Source organism: Amia ocellicauda, chromosome 17 (assembly GCF_036373705.1).
Source record: "Amia ocellicauda isolate fAmiCal2 chromosome 17, fAmiCal2.hap1, whole genome shotgun sequence".
In the NCBI taxonomy this organism is placed as follows: Eukaryota; Metazoa; Chordata; class Actinopteri; order Amiiformes; family Amiidae; genus Amia; species Amia ocellicauda.
The window spans coordinates 10,189,452-10,206,105 of NC_089866.1; the positions used below are offsets into that span (position 1 = coordinate 10,189,452).

The 16,654-nt window shown below is 40.7% G+C and overlaps 1 protein-coding gene across 1 annotated transcript in view; it reads left to right on the forward strand.

Annotated features, from left to right (window-relative positions):
* The first annotated feature begins 1,703 nt into the window (after window positions 1-1,703).
* The window catches only part of cyth3a (cytohesin 3a), a 42,619-nt gene continuing 27,668 nt past the window's right edge, over window positions 1,704-16,654 (forward strand). The window contains exon 1 of the mRNA XM_066688885.1: window positions 1,704-2,075. Within this exon, the coding sequence (XP_066544982.1) occupies window positions 2,057-2,075 (19 nt within the window). The 5' untranslated portion in view covers window positions 1,704-2,056. The remainder of the gene's footprint in view (window positions 2,076-16,654) is intronic.

The following is a 16,654-nucleotide window of genomic DNA, read 5'->3' on the forward strand; positions in this document are numbered from 1 at the left end:
TATTTCTACAAAGGGAAAGTTTCTATGTCTGACGCACTTCCCCAGTTCATGGCTATTGGAAGCCAAACATTGTGGACTAAAGCAGGGGGTCGCAGGCCACAAAGGATAGTTTGGTAAATATTCTCAATAAGAAAATAAGAAAAATGTGTTTAGATATTAAATTGGTATTTTTATGAACTGCTGAAATAGTACATTGTGTACTACATGGCCAATGGTTTAATGACAGATGCTATCTTACTTCAGTACTCTTGTAGTTGAAACACAACATACTAAGTCTATATATATTTGCATATTTACTAATTATTTGTAGGTCTGACCTATTGGAATCACCCGATTTTTATTTCCGAGTTAATCTTGGCATCCACCCCAATGCACATGGATATTGTGACTATTAGCATACAGAAAATGTATTTATGTTGCATTTTTGTCAAGGCAATAATAATTGGATAAAGCCACCTGACACATTAATAAATAACATTAAGAAATGTTATTTGTTCTGTTATAGTCCAGGGCAAGTGATATAAGATTCTTGATGTAAAATGAAAATAAATGAAAACAGAACTGGAATCACACACATGTTGAGAGGAAGCACATCAAAGAAAGTCTTGCATACAAGCTCTATTTCAAGCTCAGGTGAGAATATGCTGCATTGAAGCAACATAATGCAACAGTAAGGTAAATGGGTAACTTTGGATGAATGGTGGTGTGGGGGGGGGGCTGACGTTAATGCTTGCCTGTTGTCTCAGTTCAGCTGGGGTTTTCATTGACAGCTTCCGACCAAACCACACAATTTATTACACATTTATTACTGTCGTTCGGAAATGACATAGTGCTTCCTTAATGGGTGGCCACTTCCAACTTGCCCCTTAATTCCTAATGAGACTCCCTGTTGTGATGGTGCTGCAGGGCAATGCTAATTAGGCACTGAGCAATTAGCAGCTGGGGGAGGGTTATTTTGGGGAGAAATCCTGTCTCATTGGTTTGGTCCATAACAGTGCCATCCTGGTTACAGGCTGGTCATTAAAAAAGAGGGGTTTGGGTGGGGGGCGTTGGGCCCTATCATAATCATGAGGTTTATTGCTGACTGTAACTGTAGCTCAGAAAGTCAATCCCATGTAAAACCCCTTCATGTATCTCCGTTAAAGAACCAAAACTGTATTTGTTTTATTTATATTCCCTCTGAACAGCATAACATGACTGCAAGGTCACAGACTCAGTCAAACTTTGGCCTCCAACACCACTGACTTCTCAGTTGCTTGCAATTACACAATGTGTGACTGGAACCAATAAAAAAAAAACATACCTATACTAAATACATACAGTTAAATTAAGAATGTAAAAATTACAATTGGTTCAAAACTAACAGTCTGAAAAATACACTTAATACAAAAAAAAGTCAAAATAGTATTTAAGTTTGACAATAACTTAAAATACAAACTCAGATAACCAGTATTATTTCTTAGCAGAAGCCCTCAGTACCTGTCGTTAATTCATAATACCATGGTAACTACTATACATTTCATAATGTAATATTCTGTGACATTGTAAATGTATTAAAATATACAGAAAGTGTTATAATAATAATAAAGCTGTACGTACACTGAGATCGCCTTTCTTCGTCAGTTGCATGAGTCACGTGCTCGTGGGTTCTGGCGGGGGCGGGGCGTGGCGATGACGTAGGCGCGGTGTAAGCGAGGCTGTTGAGAGTGAGTCTGTGGAGACAGCGGTGCTGCGTTGTGGAGTTGAGGTCGTACGGTTTCCCGACCTAAATAACAAGACAAATACTTGAATGATTTGGTATTGAGACCCTCCCGCTTTTTTCATTGAACAGCGTGTGGATATTTAGCAAGGATTCACAATAAGTTGTATTCATTTGTACCTTTATTACACTGATCCGTAGCCGCAAAACCCAGGATCCCTTGAATAGCTTTCTAGCTGTCTTCTGTGAATGAAATCCGTCTTTTGACAGTATATTACATATTTCTTTCGGGGAAGTTTGAACCCTGTCATTTCGCCGCCTGGACTGTATTTATTTCTTTTTCAGCGCTAACTGAATATGGATGAAGATACTCAGGGTAAGTGATATACATTCAGTTATTTCGTAGTGGTTGTTGTTGATATCATAATAGTAAATGTTAATAATAATAGTTAATAACATGTCTGTATAGTTATTAATAATTAATACATAGTATCCAGTGTTTCGAAATGTAACCACACGTTTACTTTATAATAATGATAATAATAATACTAGTTATTATTATTACTATTATTATCATCATCAAAGCCATAATAATTTAAGACACAGGTATGTAATTTGAATTAGGCATTTTATATAAACATTTAAAAGGCAGTTGAATTTATACTGTGATTTGTAGTTTACTTTGAGTGTATTGAGTCCATTGGGACAACACTCATTGGTATTTATTTGAAGACAAAAATATTGTAACTTCGTCAATTATGAATTGTGAACAGTACAGTGTACATACGTGTCCGTCCAGTCTGTGCTTGTATCTCTCACATGCATCAGTTAGACATGTTTTCTGGTTTCGTCTTCTTTTATTTAAATGACGTTAAACATCTGCATTTAATTAACTTATTGGGAGGGACTTCCTTCTTTCTTTTTTCTCAGACACATCTGGAATGAAGGGATTTCAGTGAGTGTTGGCATTGCAAAACTTCCACTGTAGAGAGAGCGGAAAGGGAATAAGACTCGCACTTTGAAGCTTAGTTGTGCTTAACACTAACTTTCTCAGTTGGGGATTAATCTTTTACATAATACAAATGCATAAAATGGGAAAGCTGAGCAATGTGTATTTGATATAAGGTGCAATCATGTGTTTGGCGTATTTGTGAGAGAGCTGCCGTGCAGTTTACAGATAGCCCAAACATGATGAAATGCATTAACATTTGTGCTCCACAGAGACACGTGACGTCAAAGAGTCTTATGGGGGAGGTTGGGGAGACATCCTTATGGGAAATTGTGTGTATATATATATATATATATATATAACACTGAATACATAACCTAGTATATTGTATTGTTGGAGAATTCTGTTACCTTTCGTTTTTCATCTACTGCGAGGCAATGCTTGACATGCCGCCAAATACATTGCTGCTCTGCAGTTAAAGGGACTGTGCATAGAAGCAGACTGCTGCAGATTTGTAAAGGAAGAGTGTTTGGAAAGGCAAGATTCTGGGTAAAATCTGGACCGTGAATTATTGAAGCTTGGCTCTGTTCTTTGCTTTACAATACAATTTCATGGACCCCCCCTCCCCCCTGAACACAGCTGATATGCAGTTCCTTTCAAGCTATCGTGTGTACGATATTTGTCAATGCACAAACACATCATCATCATCATCATCATCATCATCATCATCATCATCATAAAAAATATTATTATTATACGTGTTGCTAGATCCACGTGCAATCCATTGTGCAAGTTATCCCTGGTATGTGCTGTAAATATTGAATTTGCTTAATACTAGCCTTGAAAAAATGATAATATATCTTTAATCTTGAATTCCAGTTTCTGAAATGGAGTAACAGGTTCGGTCGAGCTGAGAACAACACGGTGTGAAATGTGACAGCATCTGTTGTGTGGAAATAATCAGTTGTTGCGGGGTTAAAATTGGTTAAAGCAGCTGCAGATACATACTAATTAATTGTTAAAAACACGGTGCTCTTCTCCCCGTAAATGATCCACTGCATCGCGATCCGCAACCTTAACCCCGTTCATGCTCTATATATTTGCCCTTCGCTTTGTCATTCATCAAAAATAGTCAGTTGGGTACCGTGTATTGCTGAAACGCAACCTTATGATGAGAAACACTTTCACTTTTTTTTTTCTTTTTATCGATTTAAAAAACAAACAAAAAATATATAACGTATTTTATACCTTTTGCCTTGCTAAATAACGGACATAATAATTTGGCTAAGAACACCTCGTCCAAGGCAGTGATCCATGTGCTGATTTAGCCAATGTAGGCAGCTGCTAATCCAATTTTTAGTACAGTCTCGTTTTTAAGATGGGGCTCTGTTAGGCAGTGCTGAAAAGGCATTGCTTTTTGACATAAGTCCTTATGTCACTATGATATGGGATGTTTGGTGTCATTCAAAGGGTTCCTATAACAAGGAATATGTTTTTAAAATTTAGAGACGATACAGTGGAATTCATTGTCCCTATGCCAGCAAATGAGGGCTTAAAAATGTTAAAAAATAAAATACAATTTCTATTTTTTTTTTATAGTGGTTTCCTTAAAAGATCTTTTTTTTTTTTTAACAAAGACAAACTGTTAAATTTCATGTGTGATATTACAGTGGTCAGCCTTTTTACCTCTTGGTACACACTTAGTTCCTGTTATCTGTATACAATATGATATTTGACATTACAGTCCAACAAATAGTAATGCTCTACTCTAGATGTTTACACTTGCCATGAGAAGAAAACACAGAATTCAGTCTTTGTTTCTGGGAGGTGTGCCTGAGGACTTTGATGCAGAAAGCTGGAGAGCCAGTTTTGTTCTGTTTTCATGCAAATGGTTAAGATAAATAACTCTGTTATGTAACCAGGAACTTATTCTATCTTAAAAAACAGCGTTAGCCTGTATCAAACCCATTGCATTTATGTATTTTTCTTCAGAGCCAAATTTTCATTCTTCTCTTCTTAATTAACTTCTACTCAGTGGGAGATGGGGAGCACAAGGTTTTGCAGGAGTAGTCTATCAGCTCCAGAAAGGGAATTGACTGTAAAAGCGGGTGTGTTTTGAAAGGGGGATGCTGGACAGACACCCTTATTGACTGCTGTGCCTCCACACTGCTCCGTAAGAGGAACCTTTCAAACATTTTAAAAGGCCTTTGTTTAATACACGCATCAATATTAATTTGGTTTTACGGGGCGTGCAAAATAATTTCTTAATGACCTTTGCTGATACTAATTCCTTTCCTGTAGTAGGAGTTCATTTTTTTTTCCCCCTCTTGCGCTTGTGGGACAGGGCACAGTGCTGCCTTTGTGCTCGGAGAAAGATGTGTCAGTTCATGTGACTCCAAACACCAGGATAGTCGTTTGGATGTAGTCTTGTGATGTGAACCATAGAAAGATTTATAAACGTATCGAAAGGGAAAATAGAACAAATTCGTAAATCATCGACAAAGTACAACACGCTGTTCTTGGCTTGTGGACAAGTGTGGGTAGTGCGAGGTCCAGTGTGCTATTTTTATGTTGTCCTGCGAGACGGGGATGATGCGGCAGTTTCATCTGGCCTGTCCCTGAGGCACTCTGATGAACACATTCTGTGTTAACAGTGCTCTGGTGATAACCTGTCCTCGGTATCACCTGACCCAGGTACAACTGAGGCTTTGTTTGGAACATAACTACATTGTGAATACAACATTGCAACAAACAGTCTCTTCTCTGTTAGTTCGCCTAGCTGGTTTGCTTTCTGTTTTTGCTTCCTCTTAAAATGTCTGTGTGCCAGGACTTCTCTACACTGAGGTGGGGAGGATTAGTGATCAAATCTTGTTTGGGTCTCGTGACCGGGGCTGGGTTTGAACACAACACTCCATTAGAGACAGGTAGGGCAAATGCACTGGTCTAACCTGGCTACACCCGAGACAATCAATCCAGCAATCAGTAGAACTCCCTTGGCATAGCAGTTTAATCCATGTCGAGTGTCATGAGCAGACTGTAAAGAGACTTATGGGATCTATTTCATATGATGTGAACTCTCTATCTTTCTGTCTGTGCAGATTCAAACCTACATGCATGAAAAAAAGCACTTTGAAGTGTCAACTGTTGTGACATCTGAAATGGCTCAAACTGTTATGCCATAGGATTCTTAACGCCACCCCCACTGCTTTGCGTCAAATGCTGTTTTTCTTTTTTCTCCTTCATATAAATCCTTCTTTGTATTAGTGCATCGCTGTGCTAGAAATACCTCATCTGCTGCAGAACAGCAGATAGGACAAGATGAATGTAAGAAAAGAAGGATAGAAAGATGGAGAAAAACATACCAAAAAAAAAAGAGGAAAGTCCCCAGTGTGTCACGCTCACTCCAGACTCGTTTGACTGACTTGCTGATGGGGCAAACTATGGTATTAGCAATCATCCCTTGCATCGCATTGTAAAAGTGCTATGATAAGATTTTCATAGTCAGTGTATGAAGAGAAGCTGTGGTAGCTAAGTAACCAGTTCTGGGCGGTTTCAGAAACACTGCAATCTGATACCAGTTATTTCAGAGACGAGGAATATTAAACTGGCTCTCGAACTGTCATCTTCAATTAAGAATAAGAGGCAGTGATGGTTCTGGGTTTAAAGCTCTTAATTAAAGTTTCTTGCAGGGGCTTTTTCAAGCAAAGTGATAAATTGCTCACAGGACCGTTTGTTAGAGTGCTGTAAATTACACAGTGCGCTCTGAGCTACAGAGTGAGATTAGAGGGTTTTTGATTCTTTTTTTTTTCCTTGCGCTTCTTTGTCTTATTCCACTACATTTATGAATAGCCAAGATTATTGAAGCAGGTCTTCCTCAAAATTCTTAAAAAACCCAAAATGTAATATAACACATAGTAAATCTTGTCTTTGAGAAAGAGAGGTATATAGGGAAGTTGGACATCTGCTATCTATTTTCCATATCATCTTTGTCTACCCCATATTGAAAAAGAAACACCACCAGTTGAAGCATTAATAGATTGTGGCTGTCCAAAAAAAAAGATCCACCGCAATAGGATTATGAATTCAAACGGAGTGAAGAGTAACAGTTACAACATTCAGATTGTATGAAGTCCTGCTTTCCTGCCAGTGTGTTGTTCACTCAGCCTACACTTCAATCTGCCTCTGCAACTGAAAGCATTGTACTGTATCAAGTAGCTACTGAGCATATGGTAAAAGCGGGGGCATTATTTGTACTGGTTCAGTGAGTTCCTTGCTAATGGCAGAGAAAAGGCCCACTAAAGTGTCATAATGTAGAATTAGAATGCCTTCTATCAGGCAGTGGGGTCATTATTTTGTACTCAGAGTAGCTTTGTGCTGCTGAAAGCTGCATGTAAATCATCATGTCCCTTATGAATGCATTTGTATACGTACACTATAGTACTAAAATATTGGGATAACGGCAGAACAGGAACTCCAGCTGCTCGCAATGTATTTCATAAGGTGTCGGCCCACCATTGGTAATCCTTTTGATGGACGGCAGGAGGAATAGTCCCATTCCTTCCTGTAGTGCAGTTTCAAGTAAGGTGAGAAAAGTCTCTTTTTGCCATCTGTTGCTGGTTTGCCATTCCAGTTCATCCCAGAGATGTTCAAGAGCAATTTTTCTCCAACAGCCATGTGGCACTACTAGCTTTGTGACACTAATGCATTATTGATTGTTTTAGTCCCGACCAGAACATACATCATCGCTGCCAGGACATTGGAGCCCAAAGTATTGCAACACTAGCTGGTGATGGTGCCCCATCACAAAAGCTCAGTTCTATAGAGTACGTGAACTCATAGAATCCATTACCAGTGGAGGGAAGCCTACCCCATTAATCTTGATACTACTGTGCCTAAGAGTAATTTCTAAACATACTTGTATAAGTGCAGTGACTTAATAATATGTTCCATTAAAGTATGGGACATTTACAAAATAATCTTTAACTCTTTAAGTTTACTGAAGGCAGAATCTAGGCCTGTTCATAGGATACTTATGTAATTCTTCTGGGTACAAGTTAAAGTAAACTTAAGAGTATTTTATGCCTTTCTTTTGCATTGTGCTTTTCCAGATTTTATTGCGTCATTGTTGTAAGATACAATCAGTATACACTTTTTTTGTTGGCATTGGCTGTATAGGCCTAAGTATGTGACTGGTCTGTGGGAATTTCCTAGTGGGAAACTGTTTTCATTTTCCGATTAAAAGTTAGTGGGTGGATGTTGGGGTTGTGAATGGGCTTGGGGGGGTGGTGGTTGGGAAATCTGAGCGCCAACAAAATAACATAATCATGAAAGGATGCTTATCTTGTAGGCAGATGTCTTCCTTATCATCACACAGGACTGATACAAATTGACTGAGCACCTGAAACCGTAGGTAGGCTGCCAGGCATGGGGCAGAGAGGAACTGAAACTGGGGATGAATACTTTATTGTGTCCTTCACCCTCCAGCATCCTGGTTAAATTTCACACAATCACAAGCTTTCCGAGGTCACACCTTAAGATGTCACTTATATATAGGGGTGGGGGATAAACAAGAGCAACAAACAGTCCAGGGCGTTGTACCATCTGTGGTTTTAGATTTAAAAAGCTGACTTAAGCATCTCTCAATGTAAGTTAAAAATAATAATAATTATAATGAAGCTTTTTAAGTAATGGACATAATGTAATGGCCTATCTCTGTCTTTGTACAATAGTCTGTGTTCTGTTGCACTAGAATGAAATAAATTACAAAAATCGCTTTGAATGTAATCGCTTTCAAGTTACATATCGTTTCCATTTCACTGTTAGAACAAGGCCACAGGTCTGCAAGCAAGTTCACTGCAGTTTTCCTAACCAGCAGTGCTCCCTCTGTGCTCCCGAAGAAGTTGTCAACAGCACGATCGCAGGATGCGGTCCTTTCCAAACAACTTTCCTTATTGTTTAGCAATCTGGAGCTGTCTCAAGTTTCGTTTATCAGGCATTACGTAATATATATAATAAGAACACAATTTAAATCCCAAAAGCACGTTTTTATTAGGTGCTGTTTTGCCAATTGACCCCCCCAACTCCCGTCTGTCATAAGGTCACAGCCAGGCCTGAGATAGATGTACATTGTGTAATCAGTAACTGTACTTCGGTCAGCTGGTCTGCTGCCTTCCTCTCCCATTGTGATAAGGGCACCAGTCCCCCCTCCTCTCCCCTCCTATAGCCTCTCTGTCTGTGATAACCAGAGCAGGAGCTGAGAGAGCTGTATTGAAGGTTATTTGAATTGGGTCCTCTGTCTGCGGTTCGTTGACTTGTAATTTATTCTGGAAACTTTGATCACCCGATTCTAACTGTTCTGCTCTTACTGTACTTTTATCTCTGTCCCTTGTTGCGACATGACTCATCACCACAGGAGGCTGCAATGGTGACCAGTCCTCTCTATGAAATGAATCAGTTGACCTGATAGTTGAAGTGAATTTGGTCTTCTTTACTGTAAATGACCGCCTGCTGACCTCAGATGTCAGGGAGCGAAGTAATTTTTTTGTTTTCATTTTTTAAAGAATTTGGGAATGTGGTGATGCTCTTTTCCTATTAAGATTGTGTACTTAAATCCAACAGTTTTATTTCATATCACAGCTGTTTTCTGCCAGAGAAGGGGCTGAAATAGGGCTATAGGAACCTCACTGTGAATTTTCATGCAACAAGATTAACTGTGGTGTTTTTTGTGAATCTTTGGCTTGTGCCCTACAGTATTTGCAATCCAAAATACATGGAAAGGTGTGTTTGAAGAAGAAAGAAACAGGAATCCCAGGCCAGCTCTTAGCTGCATGTAGTAAACCTTACATTTCCAGGTACAAGGCCATTTTGCCTGAGGTGATGAAAAACATTACAAACAGGTTCTGAATCCTTGTCGGCATGCTCTGCTGGATGAGTCAGTACGTGTCCAGGAAGTACCCGATCACGAAGATGTGATTGGCTGGAGCCTTGACAGCATTGAGCGTGCTCGTTGTGTGGTGTTTCTCTGAGTGCTGGGAAATGGGATGAAGGGAGGTTTCCTAAAAGTGTCTATATTGAATGTAGCCGTGTTGAAACTGTTCTTACTGCGGTTGACACTCCTTTTTCCCCTTTCAAGTTTTCCTTACTCAAACTAGGTTAGGTACCTTTTACACTTTGAATATGGTGTTAATGTGGTTGTACCATAGTTTTATGATGCTTTTCTTCTTTGGTTTTAACAGTCTTTGCTTTGCGGCACTTGAATAAAACATGAATAGGGTCTACCACAGTAAAGAAGCCCTAGAAACATTTATCATGGTATTCCCATGTGCTAGTGCAGCAAAGCACAGTGAAAACATGCAGTAACCAAAGCAGAACACTGTAAAACTACAGTAAACCATATTAAAAGTGTATATACTATTTTAATATATACTTTAATATACTCTTTTAATATCCATGACATCCACCTCTGGCTGAAGCTCCAAATGTGCAGCGAGAGACAGGCTGCGTATGGAAGCCATGGCTGAGGGAGTGACCTGCGTTGCACCCTGAGACTGAGCTGTTACTCTCCATCTCGACGGCACAGCGAAATGCAGGCAACAAGCAACATCCCAGTCCAGACATGGTCTGCCCAGAGGGGAGTCTGCACGCTGCTCAGAAATGACTCGGTGCTTTTTCTTGTCTGAACACTGCACATGGAATTCATTTGTGGGAAACCATGTGGAGGCTTTCGAAGATGTAATTTGTTTTTCGTTGCTGTTGTTCGTGTTGTTCCTTTGTCCTCAGACGGGGGTAAGTAAGCTGCAGTGTGAATCTGAAACTGAGCAGAGATGCATGTTTTCTCAACTGGCAGATGCATCCATGCCAAGCTGCAAGGCTTCGGCCTGCAGAAAGTCAGATGCTTGCTTACACATGCATGTGTGTTTGTGACCTGACATGTTGCGCAGAATGCATACCAGATGAATTCCATTTGCTTTAAATATGCAGTAACGCATAGTACTTTGGAGTTGCATTTAAATGAAAACAGATTTTAGTGAACAGTTTAAGGCTTGGGAGACGTTTGACAAATACACATTTACATTTTTTTATTTTTTTTTATTCTCCTAAAAGGAAAAAATTAAGAATGCGAGCTATTGCCTGGAGTATCAAGACCTGCGGTGAAAAGTTCAGAGCCAACCAAAAGCGCTGCCAGTGTTTTTCACATCCACAGTTCAAGGGGCCCAGTACTGTGCACACGTCTATTTGGTGCAGGTTCTCGCAAAGGAAAGGAAAAAAAGAGGAGAGGAAAAGGGCAGGGCTGGAACAGTTATGCAACAGATCTGGGATTGTTAAACCTGCTGAAGCTGCAGGAAATAGGTGTATCCTTATTACTGGGACATTCAGTACCGGCCATTTTTCAGAATAAGCACTGTTTCCTTTCCCTTTTTATTTATATGCACATATTCCCAGGCAGTTTTAGCTGGAAACCATAAAGAATATCCTGTAGGCTGATTCTTAGAAATCAGAAATACAGCAAGTCTGAGGCTTTGAAGTTGGAGTGGTTCAATATAAAACCCTGTAACCCACCACAATAAAAGGTCTGTGTTTGATCCAATAATAAATCTACATAGTAGTGAGCCACTTCATCAATTACAGGAATAAAAGCGCAAGTCTTGAATTTGACTTTAATTATGACACCCCTCACATCCCTGTGCATTAATCCTTTGGACCCATAGAAACATAACAATCCATGTTTCCATGTGCAGGTCAGACCGGCTTTGAATTAGGACTGTAATTACGCTCTTGTTTGGCATTCACCAGGTATTATTTTCAGCTCATTAACTCCAACCTGAGCTTAATAAGATGACCTGTAATGCCTGGAATACGGGGCTTGTGGAGTTAAGCTCACAGCACGGCCTACAATAGATCAGGGCGGTAGGCTCCTTGAAGTTCCCAGCCACGAAATGTCCGTATCCATCAAACGGATGACATCATTAAAAAGCCTATGTTGCTGTCGGATTTGTAACCTTTGGAGTCACCCATTAAGCCCTGGTTCTTCTTCAGATCATTCAAATTCAGGAAGCCTGCACCATATCTTCATTTTTTTTTTAGAAGCTTAGCTGTAGCTTCTCTTGACAAATTATTTCACTAACAAGGAACTTGTAGTCCCAGAAACCAACCTTTAAGGGGAAAAAGGGGGAGACGCACAAAGAAACCCAACAGAAAAAGTATAGTTCTTTCTTAATGATGTGTGTGTGTGTGTGTTTCTTCTGTTTGTTATTATTGTTACTGTTTTGCATTGAAGATCTGCTTGAATTGGTTCAAAGGCTAAATACAATCTCTGAATACACAGATACACTCACACAAATACAAATACAGATGTATATTTCATCCTTTCTTGTTGTTGGAATTTACTGTAAAAGAGCACGGTAGGTTGTGTGTTGCAGTCTTGGGACCCAAAGCACTATTGCCAGCTGATTAGCATGGCTCCAGAACATTAGAAGACCTGAATGTAAATTGAGGAGCTAGACCGATATACTGACAGCATCTCTATATACAACCCTGAACTAGGTTAGTGGTAAGTGCCCCTCCACAGCTGTGTATACGCTCGCTCTCTCAGCACTTCCTTCGGCTGAACGGGATTGCGGTCTGTATCACTGTGGGTGTGTGCGGATGGATTAAAGCCAGCTGGTTGATGTGCTCGGATTTGTTTCCTGGCTCGCAGGAAATTGGGTGGAATCAGCAGTTCACAGTATTTAGGACAACAGATTATGGGTCAGATGCTGCAGGTCACTTGCTCAGTTGCTACTTGGAACTGTGTGTTGGTATCACTTTTTAAGAACAAAAGACATACACCCCCTCATAAAAACTTGGAACACCCCCTATACCTCTGGTTTTAAATTAACATATCAGCTAATGACAGGTATACTATGTGATTTGGGTCTAGTGAAAAATAAAAAATAAAATGATTCTGTATCTTGGTTATCAGTTTATGCGTTTGCTAACAAGGCTGGATGGAAAAAACAGCCAGCATTAGTGGAAGCTTTGCATTATCATTTGAGGACAGTGCGAGCAACGTCCGTGACAGCAAACCTCTCAGAGTGCATGGCATTAGTGAGGTGACTGGATAACTGGCTTTTGCCTTTTGTCATACAGCGCCACTGAACAAGTGGGCCACTGACATGTGACCCATTATTGTGTGCTTGCCATCTGCAGACAAATCCCTTCAGCACTGGTACCAAGTGCAAAAAAAAAAATGGATCAACGCAGAAGGACTATTTTGTTATATATTACTGGAGACCCACGGATGAGGATTCTTACTTGCATGGCAGACCCCACCAACTGATTGTTGAAATCCTTCCTCTCTCTTTCAAAGTGCAAGTCTTACATGCACTGCAGATTAATTCCAATACCCCAGCTCCCAGAGTGAGCACATTTTGTGACTGAGTGGTTTGTTACTACGGTATGCGCTGCTAAGAATATCACAGAATGTATGTGTGTGTGTGTGTGTGTGTGTGTGTTTACTGTGCCATATGCACATCAGATCATCAAACAGTGGGGGGAAGAAATGTATTACATTCATTCTATGAGGTGCGTTCTCCTGAAGGTTTTCTTCGACAAGAATCAATGTCTTAGTTCAATATTTCTCCTCTCTGCCAAGCAAATTGAACGTGACTTAATGGGCTGAGAGCATTTCGGTTTATCACCCATCTTAGAGTTATGTCATCCACAAATTATTACTTTCTACCCTCCATCTCCTTATCAGTATTGGTATTTGGACTGTGGAAGTAAGAATCCTGTTGAGTAGCACACTCTTCTGAGGTTGCAGTACTAGGTGCTTACTACTTTAATTGACCCATTATTTTGCAAAGACCAGCATGCGCTGTTGAAATCATGTAAAATATAACCAAAAACTAATTGTACACAGGCTTGCATGTGCTCAAATCCGGAGAGGATCGCACTGCAGTGAGATAAGCAGCTTGTGTCCATCCCTGAACTGCTCCACATTTCTAATTGTGTCTGGTGGAGACATTGGAGCTCTAAATTTGTCTGACTGAAGGTCCAGGATCCCGTGTGAAGGGTTTATACTGTAAACACTGAGAAAACATGACCTCCTCGGGTGCCACCTCCAACAACAAAGAGTGCAGCACGAGAGGTCAAACTGAAAGGTCAGGCAACACCCATGTGGGTCTTGTGTGTGTGGCCTGTGTTTGTTTGAGCCACCTGCCACAATTGTAACGGGAGGACTTTCTGTCTGGTGATGAGGGTGTGTGGGCAGCACAGAGGCTGCAAGCAGAGCTGGCTGGAGTCGGTGAGTTTCAGATCCTGGACATTTTCTATGGCCTTTTCTTATTAAGTGTACCATTAAGTCTGACCATGTGTGTTGCATTTTAGATTTGTGTCAGGAAATGCTGTTTCGAAAAGCTTTCTCATTTGTCTCACAGTGTTCACACTCTCTAAACTCCTTTGAACAACAGCACCAGGAATGTGTTTTTTTCCCCTACAGGGAGCCATATTTTGAGTTTGTGTGTGTGGGTGTGTATATATGTGTGAGGGTGTGTGTATGTACGTATGTGTGTGTGAGTGGGTGTGGATGTGCGTGTTTAAAGTCACTAGTCTCAGTGTCTGCTCCCATGCCTCCACCCTGCTCTGTGATGCCCATTTTCCAGCGCCCTCCTTTCTAAACCCATCACATTTTCCCTGACACCCTGCAGCACCAACCCATTTTCCAAAGTGTTCGTTTCAGCATGTGAGCTGCTCATTTTGGAGCCTCGTTATGTTTCCTTAACAACATTGCCAATCCAAACGCAGCGATCTTTGCTGGTTGAATTAGAGCCTTCTTACATCATGCAAGCTTGTGGGGCAGACTGAGGTAGCAGGGTACTGTGACAAATGGTTTTCTGTGGTGGAGTTGACTTACTGAGAGTCACTTTATTAACTGGGTGGGAACTCTAACGTGCTGGAATGAAGAGGTCTAGATTTCTACTTCTCTATACTGTCCTGTTCTTTTAAAAGATAATAATAACAGTTCTGTGCTGAGTAAAATGCATCTCCTGATTTAGAACATCTTTCCACCTTGTGCGAAGACACCTCAGGCTGCTCATTATTTATAATTTATTTAGTGAGGTTTATCACACCTTTATGGAGAACTATCTTCTCACACATTTCCTTACTACGTTTCCACAACATAGTGAACTTCAGTAGTCAGTGCCGTCAGAAGTCAGTACCAAAATGAGCGCTGATGCAGAGAGGTGTACCATGTCTTGCTCCAGTCTTATCTCATTCCTTTGTAGAACAGAAAAATCCTTTGGTTACCCTTGATTGTTTGGGCACCTTTTTGTAATAGGGAAAGAGGCTCAAATTCATTTTTAATTTATGTCTTCCTGTTTTTTTTTGTGTTCCAACCATCACCAACAAACGCCCCTCACACAACTACCCCCCCTCCCCACCCCGCTTGTCCTCACACAAATCAACAGCAGTAATCAGTGCTGCCAGCTGCGAATCATAGGTCTAACAACTGTGTAATGAGGCATGACTTGTCGGGGAGAGACGGAGACGGGGAGAGATGATCTAATGCTTTGTGTCACTTCTCTCTTTTCATCTTGAAGTATCTGCTCCTGCAGGATTATCTCCATTGACTAACTAGTGTACAGATGAAAAAACACACCACTGAGCAAACAATTAGCGCTGTTGCAAATCCAAAAGCACACTTTCTTTGCATTCGCTTGTTATGCATCCTGTAGTTCAACTTGGGAGGCCTTTGGACCTTGAATCCTGGCCCGCACTTGGATGCTCCTGCTCTTTTTCCAGATGCCGAGTGTGTCTACATTAAGGCCAATATAAACACTCATGTCATTCCTCTTGCTCACGTATTTATTTTTTTCTTCTCCATATATCAGACAGTTGGACTAAGACACTAAACTAATTTCCTGAATGAGTCTGATAAGACTGCAAGGGGAGTGCAACTGCCCGAGCATGATCTAATTTGCCGGCCTTTATTAATGTCCTGACTCCTGTGCCAAAAAGTGTCCTGCTCTAGTCTCCTTACTGCGGCTGTTTGTTTGCCTGCAATCTTTCCCCCAGACCTCAAATATGCAGCCTGTGCAGGGCAGCGCCAGAAACCTGACCGCCACGCCGCCTCTGCCTTTTGGCCTCGTTTTTCTGGGCAGTGCGAGACGTGGGCTACTTTTTTGACCTGCGTCTGCCAGTATTTCTGACGATACTTATTTGTTTACTTCTTTGCTGACGCTCTCTCCCTGCCTCGACCAGCGGAAATGTCATTTATTGACGTTTATGTTTTAGTTTTTTTAGCATACACAGTGGCACCCCTGTTATTGTTTTGCCTTGGCTTTGTCTGGTGAGCATGCAGCAGTTCTGCCACCCTTCTGACGATTCGTAGAACTAACACATCGGAACAGGCCTGGCTTCCCAAAAAAGCAGTGTTTTAATAAATAAAATAAGGGCATCCATGAATGGGAGGGTTTAAAAATATACCATGTCAAATACGAGTGGTATTTGATTCACACATGCTAGTAGCCTACTGTATAAAAGTCTATACTGTTACATAGTACTACTGTACTGTATCAGTATTTGGCAGTCATGCACTGGTGCGCGTTTTTAAGATTCCACTTTACTATAAACTGAGCAGTCATATAACGAAGTCTGATGTATGCTGACAAAGGGATCAGAGACATACCCCAAACACCTCAGGAACTAGCCGATGAGTGCTCTCATGGTGGCCGTTAAACCCAACACCGAGATAACCTTGATTTACGTCTAACTTGCAATTAATTGAAAAATGAAAGAAGATCATTCCCTGCCTTTCATATTGCCATAGTAAATCTTAATGCATCAGTAGATATCTTAAATTTCACTCTTAAGCGTCTACTCATATGGAAGGCTGATTCGTAATGCTGTCCGATTCCATACTGTTCTGTCACAGTGGCCAGAGTAATCACAGGGCCACCAGGACTGGCTTGGGGTTTTCGGAGTTTATTGACAGCTGTCAGGAATTTAATCAAATCGGCTTTAAA